Source organism: Nilaparvata lugens, chromosome 5 (assembly GCF_014356525.2).
Source record: "Nilaparvata lugens isolate BPH chromosome 5, ASM1435652v1, whole genome shotgun sequence".
NCBI lineage: Eukaryota > Metazoa > Arthropoda > Insecta > Hemiptera > Delphacidae > Nilaparvata > Nilaparvata lugens.
Window position 1 is genome coordinate 12,781,859 of NC_052508.1, and position 19,646 is coordinate 12,801,504.

Consider the following 19,646-nt stretch of genomic DNA (forward strand, 5'->3'; position numbering starts at 1 on the left):
GTTCGAACTTTCATTTATCACAGTTATTTATACCCTGTCGAAGCCTGGAGTTGATCAGAGCTTCGTGGTCCTCCTTTTGAATGATTTACATGCACTCAAACTACCACTCAGCTACTGAGCAAGCATTACCAAATACGGTATAGTTAATTTAATGCATTTTCGTGATAATGTCCCCTACACTCCTATACACTACATTATCTATATAAACCATATAGTTTTTGTTATAAAATCTCTTCATAGGCTAATTGCATAAAATTAATAAAACCATGAAGTACCCTTTAAAATGTTTTAAATAAGAATGGTACTCCATGTTTTTATTAACTTTAGTTATATTTATATATGGTTTATATAGTTACTGTAATAAACACTGTCTGTGACTCTCCTTACACTAATGAGGAATTTTTTAGGGAGGTATTCAATAACAAGTATTAGCAAAGAAAAATCAATATATTAAGAGACAAAGAAAAAACAAGTAATATTACACTTACAGCTTTACAAACTTAGAAAACGTTTCTATATAAAAAACAATCGTGTTTCAGAAACATAAATATCATTGTGCTCTATAAGTTATCTTTGATCGAGTATATTAGAGTTAATCTGTGATACACCGATGTAGTTCAATATTATAAATATTTGAGAAATAGGTCTTAATGTCTCATGGTTCGAAAGCTTATAATTTAGAATTAGTTACCCGTTGGTTTTTATCCGAAAACACAATGATTAATATGAGATTTTGATATCTGTATATAATATTTATATCAAGTAACTAGAGCATGTGGGTCATAGCTTATATATTGATAACATATATCTATAAATAGATTGCACATTTATAATGATTTACTTTAAACTCCGCAATCGTAATAACTATATACATATAGACTCTTGAATTCTCAAAAAAGGCACTGATGTAAACAAGGATCATGATATAAAGTAACACTCGAAAAAAACTTCAAATATTTGGTGAGCCAAATGTAATCAAACTGTACAATACAAATATAAACACTCATCAATTACATATATACGATAATATATCCATATTAAACTTTTAAATACATTTTATGCGAATAAATGATTTTTAGAATGAATTTACCATCACTCTATACATGTAAAATAACTCAACTCATTATTTTATCAATATAGTTAACATCCGTCATTGAATATTTCTCACAGTTTATTATTTACATTTATTAATGAATCATCCCCTTTTTATTGTCAAATAGAACAGTTTGGGAACTTGAAACTGATTCAGGGGGTTGAAAATATATTTGTTCTGCTTTCTGCTAGATTTCTCACTTACAATAGCCTATAGTTCAAGATTACAACTATTGATGAAAATCTTGCAATAAATAAATGTATTCAAACAATATTCAAGCCAAATTTTCATGGTTATAGATCACATAATAGTGTACCGTAAAACGGGGTTACTTAGGCCACTTTTAAAATTCAAACATCTGGTGAATCTAGACCAATCAATTTACAGATTTGAAACTTAGTGCAAAACTTGGGTCTGTATCTTGACTTATTGTTTCATGTAATAAAAAAATTATTTGAACTATTTTTCACCTGAAAAAATATAAAAAACATGGTGGTCTAAGTTTCCCCCTGGAATGGTGTAACAAAAACCAGGTATGTTAAATGAATGTTTGGCTCAAGTTGAATACTCCTGGGGTAACTAATTCCATACACTAGACTAAGAGAAACAATATTCATGTTTAAAAAACTGAATTTAATGGAGAAAAATAATACAATTTTTATTTTTAAGATTAAATGAGTGAATGAATGAGATTTTGGCTCAAGTTTAACACTTCTGGACCAACTAAATCCATACACTAGACTAAAAAAAACAAAATTCATGTTTTATATGAGAAAAATAATAGTTTGAAGAATTATTTACATTTTCTAGATTACCATAAATGATCATTTCAACTCATACAAAAAAGTGTGGCTTTTCTTGTGGCTTTTGTTACCCCGTAGACAGACCAGCTGAGAAAAGAGAAGCTTCAGGAAAAAAATAACCTCAAAATTGGAGAACTAACTGATGCATCATCTAGACAGACAATTGAGGTTATGTTTCGAAATAGTTACTAAACTTGAAAGAGAACAGACCGGGATGGACAAATAAAGTTATGATGGGTATAAAATTTGGTACAAATTTCCTCCAAATAATAAAATTTTTTAATGCTTTACTTCAAATCTCAGTAATTTTTTTTTTTGCATCAGCTTGAAGTTTGTACAATTTCCAACTCATAGATCTATAAACATCCAGGATTTCTGAAATCAGTGTTACCAACATGGGCTCTTGAAATTTACCTTGCAAAATGGCTTTTGTTACCCTGTAGGCTTAAGTAACCCCGTTTTACGGTAATAATTCAATCATTTGAAAACGGATGATTATTATCTATCAAATTTGGTAATTATCTTAGTTACAAAATTTTCAGTAACTGAACACAAGCCAACACTTCTATTGTCAGAGACAAATAAACTAGGTAAAAATCAAGGTGAACTAAACAGTATCTTTACTCTATATTATGTAGTAAGGTACCGTACCTACCTTTATAGCCTACGTTACACTTCATGAATGAATAGTCAGCAGTTGATCCGATTCATTGATGGAGTTTCAAACAATCCCAATCCAATTTGAGATATCATTTTGATCTCATTGGATTAAGTCCAATCGAATCCAATTTTTTCCCCATAGCTTAAATTGATGTATTATACTGTTATCATAACTATTGGTATCAAATATTACAAATACTATCTGATGATAATAGTACCTAGGTAATTCAAAATAATTTTATTATAATATCATTGTATAAAATAAGTACGTGGTTATTGTAATATATGTACATTCCAAATTTAATAATCTTCAATTATCGATAGAGTTGCAAGAAAGAAGCCTGATAAAAAAATACGGTTTCTCAAAGAGAGATAAAATTAATAGTAGTATACACGCTTAAAAGTAGATGGTTAGGTGTGGGGTGTCGATATTGTTTATGGAAATGAGTCATAGGTAATTCACTTAGAATACAAGAATCAGTTTTCATCTCAAACTCCTGTCTATAGGCCTATATTATTCATAGACCCGGTTGCACAAAAGCCTGTTAAAGTTTATCCATGATGGAATTTCATGAGTGCCATTCAGGGAAGGTTTTCAAAAAGAAGGCTTCTCTGATTGGTTCTCGAGCTGTTTAATCTAGGTTAAAATTCAACAGGCTATTGTGGAACTGGGCCAAAATAATCGCTTGACTTAGTGGATATGTGGACCCATCAATTTGATTAGTTACTATTGTAAGTGAGACAGTTGATTATATAAGATTCTTTACACATCAACATACCATTCACAATCAATTCCAGTAGTAGGCCCACCCATTAATTTAATTTGGTCTTCTACCCTTTGGTTACCTATAAATTCAATCAAGGAAATTCAGTCTACTTGATTTATTTATTAAGTTATTGATCCAATTGATTACTTTCAAGTAACTTGAATTGATTGTAGTAATTATTACTCATGAAACTTCTAGATTATAGCCCATTTAGGCTACTACTCCTCTGATCTTACTCAATACTCTAATAGAATAGTTTTGGTAGAAAGAGATTATAAGAAAAAATCCTCATTCCACCTTATATGAAAGCTATCCAATATCGAACAGAATTATTTTGCATCGTTCTTATCAGAATGGTGAATTATTATGGTATTGTTTACTAGATCTTCTAAAGCAGTTTAGTACTTTTTTACATTATTTTGTATTCAAAATAATAATATTATTGATAGGAAGACACGTTAATTTGGCTTGATGATGCCTTGGTTCCATTATAAGCTTACTCATTCAGCGTTTCAAATATAGATAGAGTTACCTACTGCAAATACAAATAGCCTACTTATATTTTATGACTGCACCTAAGAAATAAAAAGCAGTAAACTTTCTTGAAGTGTGACATGACCTTTGATATGGATGGTTGGGAATATTTTTAAAATTAGTTTTCAACTGTATTCTATGATGGAACTTATTCAAATTATAACTATTTTGGGTCAAGTAGCACCGTCCTATTTATTCTTTCATTTGAGAAAAGAAATCTATCTACTTATTAATTCAAATTTCAAAGTAAATATCCCGCCAACTGAAATAAATGTACCTCATTCAATATTTATTTTGAATCATCTCTCTCAAGGTATTGCAAATTGATATAGAGCTAACTGTATTGGATTGCTTGGAGAAGATTGGAAGACAAGCTCATTTCTGTATGAGTAGGCTATTCCAAGTGTAGATTATGTTATTTTATTATTGAAAAATGTAGAGAGGAGATCTTAATTTTTTTCTATTCGACGTTTCTCAATTCAAAGGTTTCTTAAAAGTTAGACAAATCTTATTCCCTCTAATTGGGAACTTCTCAAACTATAAAGGTACGAAACGTATCTGGAAAGTGTAGAGAGGATCTGAAAATTCCTTCTATTTGACGTTTCTCAATAATTCAAAGGTTCTTTAAAAGTTAGACGAATCTTATTCCCTGTAATTGGGAAATTCTGAACTTTTATCTCCTAAAAATAAAATTAATCCGGTCCTTGAATTAATTTTCTAGCCAAAATACTCTATTAATATTGCATTTAATCAAGTCTCTCTTGAAAGTTGAAATAATGTTAGAAAAGTGAATGAGAAGTACTCTAGAATAATATTATTCTGGGTATTGACCACCTAGGTTCTCTTGGGCATAATAAACTATTACCAGTAACTCAGAAACATAAATATATTGATTTTGATACTTTATTGCCTACTTGAAAAATAGAGTTGATATTATTTGCTCATACATTATATCATTTGTATTCTTTGAATTCAATTACAAATATTTTAAAATATCTAACTTTGATAAATATTGATTTATTTCTTGTCATAATACATACAATTATATTGGAGGCTCATCTGTATTGTTATCAAAAACACCTATTAGACTATTTATAATCGATACGCCTTCATATATATACATTTAGCATATACAGTATGTTTCAATATTATGTCAAAATCAGCTTAGTCTCTTGATAGTTCTTGGGTTGTGAAATTTAAAGACTCAATGTGCATTTTCGTTTGTGCGTAAATTTCCGCAGTCGACGACGACAAGCATTGTTGGTTGACATTCATATTGTCCAAATTTCAAGTGTTCTAAAGCAGCTGATCAAATAAGCTTTCATCATTTGTGTTTATTATTCAAGAATCAAAACATTTCTAATAATATCAACATATTGCCATTTGAAAATATAAAAATGTATTAACTCAACTTCCCTCATTAAAACATAATCTTTTAGATTATTTAGACAAATTGAAATCCACCCAATCTGAGATCCTCACCCTGTCGTGGTCGACGACGGCATTTACGCACAAACGAAAACCCAGCTTTAGTAACAAGACTCAGTTAAAAAACTGGATAACTCAATCAGTTACAGATTAAGATGAAAACTAGTTACAAAAAATAAACCTGGAGCTCTCACGAAAACTGGAATATTTACCTACTTCTCTTGACAGTTCTTGGCTGTAAACTGAACACCTAGTTACAAACTGGATAGTCAGTTACAAATTCAGATGAAAACTGGTTACAAAACTTGAAGTTTTCACGAAAACTGAAAAGTTTACCTACGTCCCTAAACAGTTTTGGCTGTAAACTAAAAACCTAGTTACAAACTGGATAGTCAATTACAACTTAGGATGAAAACTAGTTGAAAAACTTGAAGATTTCTCGAAAACTGAAAAATTTACCTAATTAATCAACAGTTCTTGGTTGTGAACTGAACACCCAGTTACAAAGTGGATAATCAGTTACAAATTCAGATGGAAACTGGTTACAGACCTACAAATTAAGATGGAAACTAGTTGACAAACTTGAAGATTTCACGAAAACTGAAAAGTTTACCTACGTCCCTTAACAGTTTTGGCTGTAAATTAAAAACCTAGTTACAAACTGGATAGTCAGTTACAACTTAGGATGGAAACTAGTTGAAAAACTTAAAGATTTCACGAAAACTGAGAAATTTACCTAATTAATCAACAGTTCTTGGTTGTGAACTGAACACCCAGTTACAAAGTGGATAATCAGTTACAAATTCAGATGGAAACTAGTTAAAAAACTTGAAGATTTCACGAAAACTGAGAAGTTTACCTAATTAATCAACAGTTCTTGGTTGTGAACTAAACACCTAGTTACAAACTGAATGATCAGTTACAAATTCAGATAGAAACTGGTTACAAAACGTGGAGATTTTCGCAGTTTTTGAACTTGGAGTCCTCCTTGCCGAAGATCCATGTGAACATTTGGCGTGCTTTCATGCTGGCTCTGACCATGCCGCGGTTTTTGTACCAATGAGAGCCTCCCGTCTCCTTGTCGCCATGTTGCCGTTTCAGGCGGATCTGCGTCAGAATTCCGACCAACAGTTCGTCCACGTTGTGATTTATGCCGACCGAAATCTCAATGAACTTGGCGCGATACGTGCACGCCAGGCATTTGCCGTCTGTAATCAAATTGATTCACATTGAATTGATAATTTTAATCGAAATTGAATCTATTTTCATATCAAATTTTCATTTAAACAATCAATGCATCGTTACAGATCTTAAGATTCGTATTGACGGCAATAATAATTCCATCTATTGTTTGATTAAGTTCAATCAATGATTGTATTCGTAACGATCCATTGATTGCTTGAATATTTATAGAGAAAATTAATACTCCTTTGTTATGTTACATTAAAAAGATCTCAAAAAGGGTAACTAAGGTTGTTTATTAAAACATATGAAATCAAGTAGCCCTGAATATTTCACGTTTTCAGATAATAGAGAATAATAAACTAATATTCAATGACTTCTCCACTTGTCAACTATTATCAGATAAAAAACCGGATGTTATCACATAATAAATTCGGTATCTGAGGTGATATCATCCCATATTGCTAAAGAATGTCGAAGAGTTAGTGAATTTTGTTGTCTTGGAAGCTCTACAATCTTTATTTCTCCCCTTCATAATAATAATACTACTTATAATACTAAAATTGAAAAAATTAAGCAAGCTGTAGGCTGTATGCTTACATCGGATTTATAAAGGCCTATAGAAAAATGAACATGGCTCCTATTATTTATTTAATAATGGCCTTGACAGAATCTTGGGAATTCTAGTATTTAGCATATGATAGTGAATAAATAAAAATTATATATCCTGAGTTATAGGGATTTGGGACATGTCAGTAGAATGAGGCATATATTAAGGCTGTGCAAAGGCTAAAAATAAACTTTCTACTCGTGATATTTTTCTAAGTTTTCCGATTTGTATATCATTAAGCTATCAAATTGAAAAAGTTTTCTCAGGAAAACATTTTTTTTCGATCATTACTTTTTGAGATATGAGCGCCTAAAGTTTAAATTTTTGGGACAGAAAATTCTTCATGGTATTGTTGATCTAGTAGAACAAACATTTTCTGAAAATATCAACTTTTGAGATAGTTATTCAATTTACTAAAAATAACCGAAAATAACTTCTAGTTGAGTTATTTTTGGTAAATTGAATAACTTTTCCAAAAATTGATATTTATTTTTAGAAAATTTTTGTTTCACTAGATCAACAATACCATGAAGAATCCATCTTCTAAATCTCATGGATTTATATCGTACCGAATTTGAAATGTTCTGTCCCAAAAATTCAAACTTCAGTCCCTAATATCTCAAAAAGTAATGATCGGAAAAAAAATGTTTTCCTGAGAAAACTTTTCCATTTTGATAGCTTGACGATAAACAAATCGAAAAACTTTGAAAAATATCACGAGTAGAAAGTTTATTTTTAGCTTTTGCACAGCCTTAATCGAACAGTGTTATTGGAAGATGCGTTCATTGAAAATGAAGCCGCCAAATTCACGATTATCGATCGCTATTCAACTATTAATCGATATTTTCATAGTCGACTTTACTTGATGCTTGGAAGCTTTGACTAACGTTACGTGCACACGTGATTAGAATATAAAAAATAATGATTATGTTGAGGAACATCGGAAAAATCAATTTGCATCGCGATTCTCCATGGAAATGTATGATAGGGATATCTCATGAGAAACACAATAAACATTATTATCAATCAAGGATTTTATTGCGAGACTACTAGTTTCAACTCTTCAAGAGTACTTGATACCCAATAGCCTAGTACTCTTCAAGGATGCTTGATAATTCAAATTGAATTCCAATTGATCAGGAGCCCTAAAAGAGCAGTGAATATCTGATAAGCTATGGTCCGGAAATGCATCGTAAAGCGTAAAAAATCCAAAGACCGGAAATACCGGAATACACTACACCTCCTCAAAATAAATTCGGAATACTTCCTTGTAAGTTGATACAAACTTAAATGTAATCTCTTAACATTTCAAACTCCGGTGGAATGGAAAGCTTTCATGTTTACTTAAATGTTTAAAGCGTAAATGTTTTTTTTTCCATAATTAAGCCAAAAGTTTTGCTGAGCATGATGCCCACATGTGCACTAGGCTTGTGTGTGGATATTGAGATGTATGAGGCTGGCCACTATCGGTCGAACATGCATGCACATACACAGTCGACTCTTAGGCTCAACTCACATTTACGCGACTCAGGTCGAGAAGAGACTCGACTCTAGTGGAGAGCATGACTGTGTTTTCAAATGGTGACAGTCGCGGAGACTGGAATCGACTGGTCTAAGTGTCACCATTTGAAAACACATGCTCTCGACTAGAGTCAAGTCTCTTCTCGACCTGGGTCGCATTGTTGTTTATTTATTTATTATTTCACAAAGGCGACTTTCTAGAAGTATTTTAAGCTTAGGTGATGATGATGCATCGTAGAGCGTTAAAAAGCCAAAGTCCGGAAACGCCGGAAATCACTAAATGTGTGATCACAGCGAAATGTTCCGAGCAAAATTTTCCGTGTCTCCGGAAAAGTTTTCTATATTCGTTTTCTGTTGTTTATTTATTCTTCGTTGCTTTATTTGAGTTTGGATTATTCTTCTATCATTAAAATTTGTAATTTCTCAGTGGTTTATTTATTTTTATTGGTTATTCATTTTATGTTGGAAGCCTCTCCCTGATGACACAACAATGTAAGTCGACAGTGTATGTGCATTCATGTTCTACCGTTAGTGGTCAGCCTAAAACAGATGAATATTCAAGGAATTATGACTGTTGAAAGTGGAATTTGCCAAACCTTGCGTTGAGATGGCTCGGGTGCGCACCAAGTCGACCTTATTGGCGACCAAGATGGCCGGCTTCGATCTGAGGAAGTCGCCGACCAGGAGTCTGTTGAGTTCCTGCTCTGCCTTCTGGAAGCTGGCCTTGTCGATCACTGAGAACATCACTACATACGCATCGGCCAAGTTCAGTGTTTTGTCAGTCTCCGCCTGCAACAAAAAACATCATCTATTAAATAAAGATTCACCAGTAATATTGCAGGCCCACTAGACATCTCCATGAAGGAAGGATGGTTTAGATCACGTTTTGGTTGGTACGATCAGAACAGGCAAATATGCCTGAATTTAAAAGTTTTCAAGTTTCGAAACTAAGGAGGAATTTCAATTTCAATTTATTTGTTCCAATACACAATCTAAATAAATACAATTTACATATATTTTAATCCCCCTAGCTTTCAGCTATTTGAGGGATATGAAAAGAAATGAAAAATAAGAAGGATCAGAAGAGGAAGGAGGAGAAGGTGGATGAGAAGATAGTCATCGAGAAGAAGGAGGCGGAAAAGAAGAAGAAGAAGTTGAAGGGGAAGAATGAGAAGAAGAAGTTGTTGGTGAAGGAGGAGGAGGAGAAGTTGGAGGTGGAGAAGAAGAAAGAGAAGAAGAAGGAGAAGGAGGAGAAGATGAAGTTGGAGGGAAAGAAGAAGAATAAGTTGGAGGAGAAGGAGGAGGAGGAGGAGAAGTTGGTGTTGAAGAAGAAGAAAGAGAAGAAGAAGGAGATTGATTGATTCATTCATTCATTTATCACATGCCAGGTCTTGAAAATCCTTTTGCATTTATAACATTACTACATTGCGAAATTACAAAATGCTAATAAATAAAAAATATCATTCTAAATGTTCAAAAAAGAAATAATAAGTAAACTAAGTTAAAAATAATTTAAAAATATAAAAGTAAGACAAAAAACAAGCATTACCTCATTACAATAATTGAAAAATATTAAGATACATCATATTATTATGATGAAGAAGGAGAAGGTGAAGAAGAGGAAGAGAAGAAGAAGGAGGAGAAGATGAAGAAGAAGAATCTCCCAATTAACGGAATGACTTGAAATTTGGAACTTCAGGTCCTATCACTATAAGGATCCGACACGAACAATTTCGATCAAATGCAATTCAAGATGGCGGCTAAAATGGAGAAAATGTTGTCAAAAACAGGGTTTTTCGTGATTTTCTCGGAAACGGCTCCAACGATTTTGATCAAATTCATACCTAAAATAGTCATCGATAAGCTCTATCAACTGCCACAAGTCCCATATCTGTAAAAATTTCAGGAGCTCCAAATGCTCCTGATTGCTCCTTGATTGCCCCATCAATGCAGATAGATTGCCAATTATCAGGCTTCAAATACAATTGAAATAGAAAAAATCAAGTGGAGTAGATTGAGCATGAAAATATCTACAATTAATGTTCGTTCAGTAACATTTTCACCTAAAATTGAAAATAAGCTTTAAATTTGAGAAAATGTGATTATTCAATTGCAAATTATTGTTGATTCTATTAAATCATTCACTATGAAGAGATAGCAGATCTCATGTGTGACTCCAGCGTTATTGTCCTGTCACCAGCTGGCTCAAATCTTTGAATAGTAGACTTGAGATGCGCGGGAACACTAGCGCCAGGTGATCAATTTTCATAACGGCAAGGAAAGTTGTGTGAGTGCGCCACACCAGATTTTTACTTATTGATACTTCTAGTCTTAATTTTTTTTCGCTTAGACATAATATTTCCTTTGAATTTTCAACTCTCTTTTTCTCTGTGCTGAAGGGGAGGGTATCCTTGATACCTTCTCTGAGAATGGACTTCTTAAGGTCCAAACTTCACCGTTTCATGTGATAACATTACAGTAGTACCTCAATATTAGCATATTTCATAATTTTCCTTGCTCAATATTATTGTCGAACTCATTAGTTTAATATGATTCACCATGTTATTTTACCGCTACTGGTATTTATTTTTAACGCTAGAACGTGAGTTGAATTATGTTTTGTTTAACATATGAATAAAGGAATCTGAATCTGAATCCGTTATTGATGAGCCTGCATGGTGCCATTTTTGAGTGTAGCTATACGTGATCGTCACCTGATGATGGTATCAATCTTTTAGTCATTGTTTTGTTTGTTATATTTTCAATCCATTATGTTGATGACATACGGATAGAGAATGAAGATTAATACTTCGCCTTATTGTGAATGATTGTGCTCTCACTAACAAAATAACTACTTGTAAATTCTTACAATAACTGTGAATTTTTATCTTACTTTATTCTCCATGTTGATGAACTTTAGTTCCGACTCTTCTCCATTTAGCATAATGCAAACTGACTGCTCTTGCTCTGAAGGTGTATCTGAAACGAGACAGAATTATCAAATCAGTATCACATTATCATATTACAGCCAATCTAAATCAAATAAAATAGAATTCAACTATTCACAAGCTACAAATAAAATAGTAGTTGCGTAGAGGAAACATAGTATATCAGAAGATATCCCATGGTATAGGTCATTTATGTTCCAAATTTCAAATTTTTTTTTCGGCCTAGTGTTTTGGCCGAGTAAGAGTGAAGCATGGCTCAGTATGAGAGACTAAAGTGAGGTCCACGTTATAATGACAGTATTTCATAAACTTTAGTTTTGCTATCCTTGTCTGTCATTCGACAAAGCCGGTGATACTATCCTTTTCTATGTCCACAACGATGACAATATTATGTTTTTGACAGTGTAGAAATATAATTAATTAATGCAGAGAATCGGTATCGCTATTCTTCTATCTTTATTCACTGCCATTATAACGTGGACCACACCATACCAGCGTCACATAGCTTCACAAAAAAGGACTAATAGAACACTATCGGCTTGAGTTAACAGTGAAGATTCGGAGCATGAACGCCCTCTATCATGGGCGCCCTCAATTAATGTTCTTGCCATCTGCATTCAGAATTCTCTCCAGCTACCAGATGGACATGGATAGAGAAATAGCAATGAAAAATTTCTATTCAATCCACTCTACTAATCAATCTTGTAGTCTGAATTTGAAATTCTCTCAAGCTACCAGATTATATTCGTATGGTCTGGGGGAAAAACATAGTAGTAGTTACTATCCTCACTAGAAAAGAGTCGTCAAGAAAAATTAAAATTATATGCTTGCCAGTTGAGTAGCTTTGTCAAAAAAAATTGAAATAAAGTTACATGAAAACACATATATAAAATCTTGGATTGGTACTTGCAGGTCACTCAGCCACTGGAGAGCATCTGGACTAAGAGTTAGGAGACCTGCAGCCCCAGTTGAGAACTTGTATAGTGGGCACTCATCAGTAATATCACAGAGAAACAATAGCGTAAGTAGATATCCCATGGTATAGGGAGTTTATGTCGTAACTTTTACTGTTATCTCAAGCCACGTAGTTCTTTCCCTTGAAGTTGTATGACACTGGTAGTCTGTCATACTGTGCCGTTCATACACTCTCGCCCGGTCAAAACAGTAAAAATCGACAGTAATCTGCTTGAGATAACAGTAAAAGTTACGACATAAACTCCCTATACCATGGAATATCTACTTACGCTATTGTTTCTCTATGGTAATATGGTGGAGCGTTTGCATTTATAGAAACAGAAATGGGAAAATTCTATTTAATCCACTCTCTACAAATATGATTATTGCAGTCTAAATTCGAAATTCTCTCGAGCTACCAGATATTAGACATAAATTGAGAAACAGAAATGGGAGAATGAAAGAACTGGGACGTTGTCAGAACGTTATCACTAATTTATTGTAAAATTACATACATGTTTCAATACCAATGATACGTCATCTCCAGTGTGAAAATTCAAATTTTTCTGACAACATGTCAGTGTTTACATTATGGATAGATATCATATCTCACCAACAACTACTGAACAAATGGAGGAATAAAAAAATGGAGAAACTGTATCTGAAGAAATGAGAGAATTCTATTTAATCCACTTTCCTCAAATTTAATGAATCTTGCAGTCTGAATTTGGAATTCTCTCGAGCTACCAGATATTAGAGGAGGATAATATATAGATAATATTATTATTATAAGAGGATAATATTATAGACATCAGACATTTATATACAATGCAAACAAACATAGACTTAGGCTAACTATACAGTCAGTGCGCGTATATTGGTTCTAATAACCTGAGGATTTAATCGAAGCCACAGTGGACATGAAGAGTCGCTCTATCGGCGAGAGTCAGTCAATTGTGAAATTGATTGGTTTCTCTGTAGCAATCGTGCGTGATGATTCCCATAAACATACGGCAAAAGCACTCCTCTCTATAAGGTGGAATGAAGAGGGTACCCTGCAACCATTCATGCTCACTAAGGGAAGGATTGCTCATTGATTCCAGAGCAAAGCTCGGTTCATATTGATTAGTAATAAACAACATGCTTATTATGTTTGACCAATGATGATATTTAATATTGATAATTATTGGAGTTGAATATTGCTGAACTTGAAGCATGGTTTATACAGGTAACTTTTCGAATAAGGTTTATTGCTTGACTCGTATTATTGATTAGTGATAATGAGAAATTGAAAATCATGGTTACTGGGAACCTGCCATACCATATGTTAATACTGTATAGAACTATAATCAAGAGAGAGTACCTCTTCGAAACAGTTGTTCTGGTAACTGAATGAAAAATTTTGTCAGGTTAGCATTAAGTTGAGTTGACTTTGTTAGGTTGGCACCAAGTTGAAGATTGAAATGCATTTATCCAGGACCTCCTAAATACCAATTTATCCAGTTAGCAAAAATTAGCGTTTTCTCAGCTTTTCTGCGTTTCTTCATTGATGGAAATATATTTGAAAAAATTCAGTAGACAGGTTTAGCTGAGGTGGAAGAATTTTGTTCGCCAAAGATACGCCGATATAGTAACAGGTGTATTTCGAGATCAAATTGTCATAATACGTTCAAATTCGGTACAGAGGTTCCGCTGAGGTCTACATGCAGGCGAACGAAGCGAGCCCGCTGATCTCATTTTTGTACGATCCAGTCGGGGGTCCAGGGGGCGGAGCCCCCTGGATAGACGGATATGGCGAGCGAAGCGAGCCTGACGGCTAGTTATTTAATAGAATAAACAGTTGTCAAAAGTTGCAATTATTGAATAATCACATTTTCTCGAATTTCAAGCTCATTTTCAATTTTAGGAGAAAATGTTACAGAACATTAATTGTAGAGAATTTCATGCTCAATCTTTTCTATCTGGATTTTTTTTGTGAAAATTGTATCTGAAGCCTGATAATTGGGAATCTAAAATCAAACTTCGCATAGATGGGGCGGAGCTCCTGGAATTTCTACAGATATAGGACTTGTGGCAGTTGATAGAGCTTATCAATGACTATTTTAGGTATAAATTTAATCAAAATCGTTGTAGCCGTTATCAAGAAAATCGCGAAAAACCCTGTTTTTGACAACATTTTCGCCATTTTAGACGCCATCTTGAATTGCATTTGATCGAAATTAATTGTTCGTGTCGGATCCTTATATTGTAAGGACCTTAAGTTCCAAATTTCAAGTCATTCCGTTAGTAAAGTAAAGTAAAAATCGATAATTCATCATTTTTACAAAATATTATACAAGTGTTATGAATTACATGAATAATTAGGGAATAATCTCCCTGCCTGGATGATTTGTCCGTGTGCAGGGAGGAGTCGCAAATTATCAGACAGAAGGCAAACACTAGCAATAATAAAATAAATTACAAACTATGAATAATAATGCAATTTGAAAGAATAATAAAAAAGTTTATTATAATAATGAATATTAAAACTGAAGATAGGAGAAAATAGAAGTTTCAGCTCGACGGCGTTCAAAGGCCTGAGTTGGGAGTAATAGATTTATTAGCGTGGTATAGTGTGTAATACTTGAATGGTATTTTGTTTTTAGAACTAGAAATATATTCATCTATAAGAAGAATGTAGATGTGCCTCCGCAGCATCTGAACCGATGCAGAAATTTGACAGATTTGTTCCTTTTCAAATTGCGCGTCGACGTTTGAACAAGGTTTTTGGAAATTTTCCATTTGGAGGATAATATAGAAGGAAAAGGAGCATCCTTCATACGCCATTATTACAGTAAAAACCAGATTATAGAATAATAATTTTCAATGCATCATAAATCAGCTGTCCAGTGGATCAGTAACTGCATGCATTGAGGCATGCAATGATAGCCCAACTCAAAGCTGACATAAATAAGCTGTCGAGTAGTTTATCAATTGCATGCAATTGATAACTTTAAGTAGCATAGTATTTTCCCCTGACTTTTCTTTACTTTAAACTTGGTAGAATTTTGATGATAGTAGCATAGTTGTGTACAACAAATTATTAGCATTGTCGATACAACCCAAACAGCCATTAGTCGTTTACATACCGATATCTCGCCGACACGACAGAATTTACACTGATAGACAGTATTAGAGGAGGCTGTTGTTTATAACTGCGCGAAGTCTACTATTCACAGAACTACAAGTTATATAATTGAAGTAACCCGCTTAGTTTAAAGATATAGTATAATCATACAGCATAAAAATTAAAAAATCCAAGTACCCTCTTATCTTATCAACTCTTATCTTTATTTTATATAATATAGTATTAATATTAAGAGAATAATCTTGTTCTCTTAATAACTTCACTTTATCACTTTATTTACCTATGACTCTATTCAAGTTAAAATGTACACTTTATTCCTATGTCAGTCTATGTCTATCCCCATTAGGCTTTGTCTATCTCTAACGTCAATTATTTCTGGGTCTCTGGGGCATTTCAAAACCGAAACGCCAGATTCATATGGGAAGCGGCTTGATTGTCTTCAACTGAAACTCAACCTCGCAACTTTGTTAAGAAAGAAGCTTATTTCAAGAGACTGCCTCCAGCCTCCAGCGATAAATTGGAGTGTAACCTACTTCTGAGAATTCGTTAACGGTTGGTTACAATAGCCGATCAATGAGGCTGAGAGTGAGGTTTTCATTTTGTAAACTTGGTTAAATCGATTTCATAAATGAGTGCGTGGTTTTCAAGATCTATCATAGCTGGAGAGATGAATCTGTTTATTCTATGCTCCTAATAAACTCTAGTTCATTTTTGACCATTAATAAAAAAATCAGATATTGAGAGGGAAATATAGTTTCAAATTAATAGTGAACATCATACAGATAATCAAGAAGCTGAAATGAATGATCGATTTTTTTAATTTCATGCAATTAAAAGATTTAGTTACAATGGTTACTGTCCACTGTCACAATATAAATACATTAGGCTATTATCATATTCTGATTGGTTGACTAATAATAGTGATAAATTCATCTCCTACTTAACTAACATTGGTCGTCATCACAGCGAATTTACTGCTCTCTGATTGGTTAGCTAACAATTTGTTCTCGTATTCAACTTTCATTGATAGTCACTGTGACTACTAAATCGATGCTCTCTCATTGGTTAGCTTGTGATTGGCCATTTTCTCTCCTGCTCGACTCCCATTGGCTGTCGCTATGACAATGAAATTACTACTTTCTCATTGGGTAGCGTGTGACTGTTCAATTCTCCCCCACTCATCTTCTATTGGATCTCATCAACACAACAATATTGAATTCATCTGATTGACGGAAGACAGTCTTCTAATGTCTGATTGTCTAGCTGTCGCTTGTCGGATTGTGATTGATTCAATTCTCCCTTATTCAATCCTTATTAGCATTGTCAACCAAACTCATATTACCATTGGTCTTAGCAGAATTGATATCTTTCAACTCTTACAATATTATTATTATTGGAATTTAGTAGAATAAATAATATTTTACAACTCTTGGAATATTAATATTGGAACGAAGAAGATAAATCAATTTTAAATCCATCGGATTCTTCTGTATGTTCTTTTTTAAGCTTCTATCAATTTAATTGAAGTTAGTTCTCTTTTGATGTGACTGAATATTGTCATAATAATACTGGATTTGCACTCAACAGTGACAGTGACAGTAAAAATATAATTCCCACGAGTTCTTATTGGACTATTACTTCTACTCTGCTCGGCTCATTGAGTATGAATAATGTCATTAGAACTTATGGGATTCATAATATTATGTTCACTATCACTGTTGTGTGTGAATTCAGCTCAGCTCTTATCAATATCTAATGACTGATGATGTTATTGCAATGAATATTTGGTCATATCAAGTTCTTTGATATCCTTCCCTAAAAATGGATCAACAAACAAATCAACAGAATTGATTACTTGATTTTGCTTTTTTGATTTTTCAGACAAAATAAAGTTTTATTGAGAACAGATGTAGAATATGAATTCTAAACTTGTAAATTATAATATTTTGGTGATGTGTCTATAATGTTGGAGGCGTTGTCTTCGTGACTGGCAACTTGTGTCTTTTTCCTGTTCGATCTTCTTCTGAAAAACATGGCTGGCTGTTGCTTGTATAATTTTGTGCTCTGAGTTATTGTCTGTTTAAATGAATTTATTAATGTTTTAGATTGAAGTTTATATAAATTTTTGTGCAAAATTCGCTATTAGTGTAGTAAAGCCAATAGCCACTGTGTTTCAACTGTAAACTAGATAAGTATTTTAGTTCGTAGTTACTTGAAATCATTAGGCTTGTAAGTTATTGTTCTTTGTATATTTCTGTGTTTTGCCAAAATTTTCATCTGAAGATTATAAGTTAATTAGCTCTGAAAACTGGATTTCTCATTCATAGGCAATAGATCCATTCACAGTTTATCAAGAATCTATTTTATTGGAGCCGACAACTTTCCTTAGGTGATAGGTGTTAAATGCTAATCCAACCGTTTAAGGAAAAATTGGTAACATGGCAAATGGTACCCCTGGTGGGACAGAAACACGGCAATATTATCATAACTTATTTCACTGTTCTTCCTAACCTACTCCTTTTTATACTCTTTAAATGTTGCCTGACTCTATTGTACCTCGATCAATCTAAGTTGATCATAGTAAAATTCTTCTTCCAATCAATTTTTTTTCAATTCAAGGGGAGCAGACCAACAAATAAATCCATAAGCCGTAATGTTAACATATTTTCTCTCATGAACCCTTTGAGGTAGACGTCTACAATTTTGTACAGTACTACTTAGCACTATTATGAACGCTTTAGCGAGAGGTAATTAAGAAATAATTTTTAAATCTCATTTTATATGCCTTTTTGTAATTCAACACTGTGCTTTCGAGCAGTCATTAAGAAAAAATCATACTTAGTGAAAAAATTGTTGGAAACTGAGAAGCTTGTGTTGAAGTATGTAAAATGTCATGTTATTCAGTGTTTCAAATATCAGGTTGATCGGTTGGATGGATCTATAGTAAAAGGTTAACATATGTTAACATTACGGCTTATGGAGTTATTTTTTGGTCTGCTTCCCTTAACGTGTCATATTTATCCTTATTCTTATTTCTGTACCCAATCCAATTCCTGTCCCTATTCTTGCTCATATTTTCTTACTATTTCTTTCTCTATGCAGCCCTACTTCTGTTCTTATTTTATCACTCATGCGTTTCTCTATCTAGTCTTATTTCTAATTTATTTTCTCACTAATTCTGTATTTCTATATTTTCTATTATCATGATCTATTACTATAGCTATATTTATATCCAATCATCATCAATTTAGTCATTAGTTTTGAAGTGAAAATTGGACATTTTGAAGTGAGAAGTGAAATCTTAACCTCATTCTTTTTTGAAACTTTTATTTATCAAAATTTGGGAGAAGACAGTTTTGGGCTATGCCTGTTGTCTTCTCCCAAACATATCATATATTATAATAATGATTTGTGATGGAATGAATGAATTAATTAATAAATAATTATCTTCGTCATGGATTAGGCTTTTGAAGCCTGTTTCGGCATCCATCTTTTCCTCGGCCAACCAATACTTCTTCTGCCTATTGGATTGTGGAGAAGGGCATTCAATGGGAAACGGTCTGTGGCATTCTAAGGACATGATCTGACCACTTATTTCTATATGTTTTTATCAAGCACAACACTGGTTGGACACACTCTCTTCTTATATTTTCTTACTGATGTTTTTCTCTATTTAGCCCTACTTCTATTCACATTTTCTTCTAACTCTTTTCAATCTACCTCTATTTCTTATTTTTTATTTTCTATCAATTTGGTTCTCTCACCTCTCTGTCTGTCATAGGCATTGATGCACTCTGAAGTCATAAATTGGCTGACAAGGGCGGTTTTGCCGACCCCCTGCGCCCCCAGCATGGCCACCTGATAGGAGCTGAAGTCGGGGGAGTGCACTGGTGACAAGGGGGGTGGTGGCTCGGGGGCGGTTGGGCCCCCCTCGTGACCCCCCGGGGGCAGCACGCTGTTGCTGCGAGAACGCCGCCTCCGGAACGAGTCGCCTCTGTTTACAACACCTGAAACAAAAA

The 19,646-nt window shown here is 33.5% G+C and overlaps 1 protein-coding gene across 1 annotated transcript in view; it reads right to left on the minus strand.

Annotated features, from left to right (window-relative positions):
* Nucleotides 1-5,841: 5,841 nt before the first annotated feature.
* The window catches only part of LOC111055402 (GTP-binding protein REM 1), a 257,408-nt gene continuing 243,603 nt past the window's right edge, over nt 5,842-19,646 (minus strand). The window contains exons 3-6 of the mRNA XM_039427699.1: nt 19,392-19,634; nt 11,492-11,577; nt 9,195-9,387; nt 5,842-6,493 (exon numbers count right to left, since the gene is read on the minus strand). Of these exons, the coding sequence (XP_039283633.1) occupies nt 6,228-6,493; nt 9,195-9,387; nt 11,492-11,577; nt 19,392-19,634 (788 nt within the window). The 3' untranslated portion in view covers nt 5,842-6,227. The remainder of the gene's footprint in view (nt 6,494-9,194; nt 9,388-11,491; nt 11,578-19,391; nt 19,635-19,646) is intronic.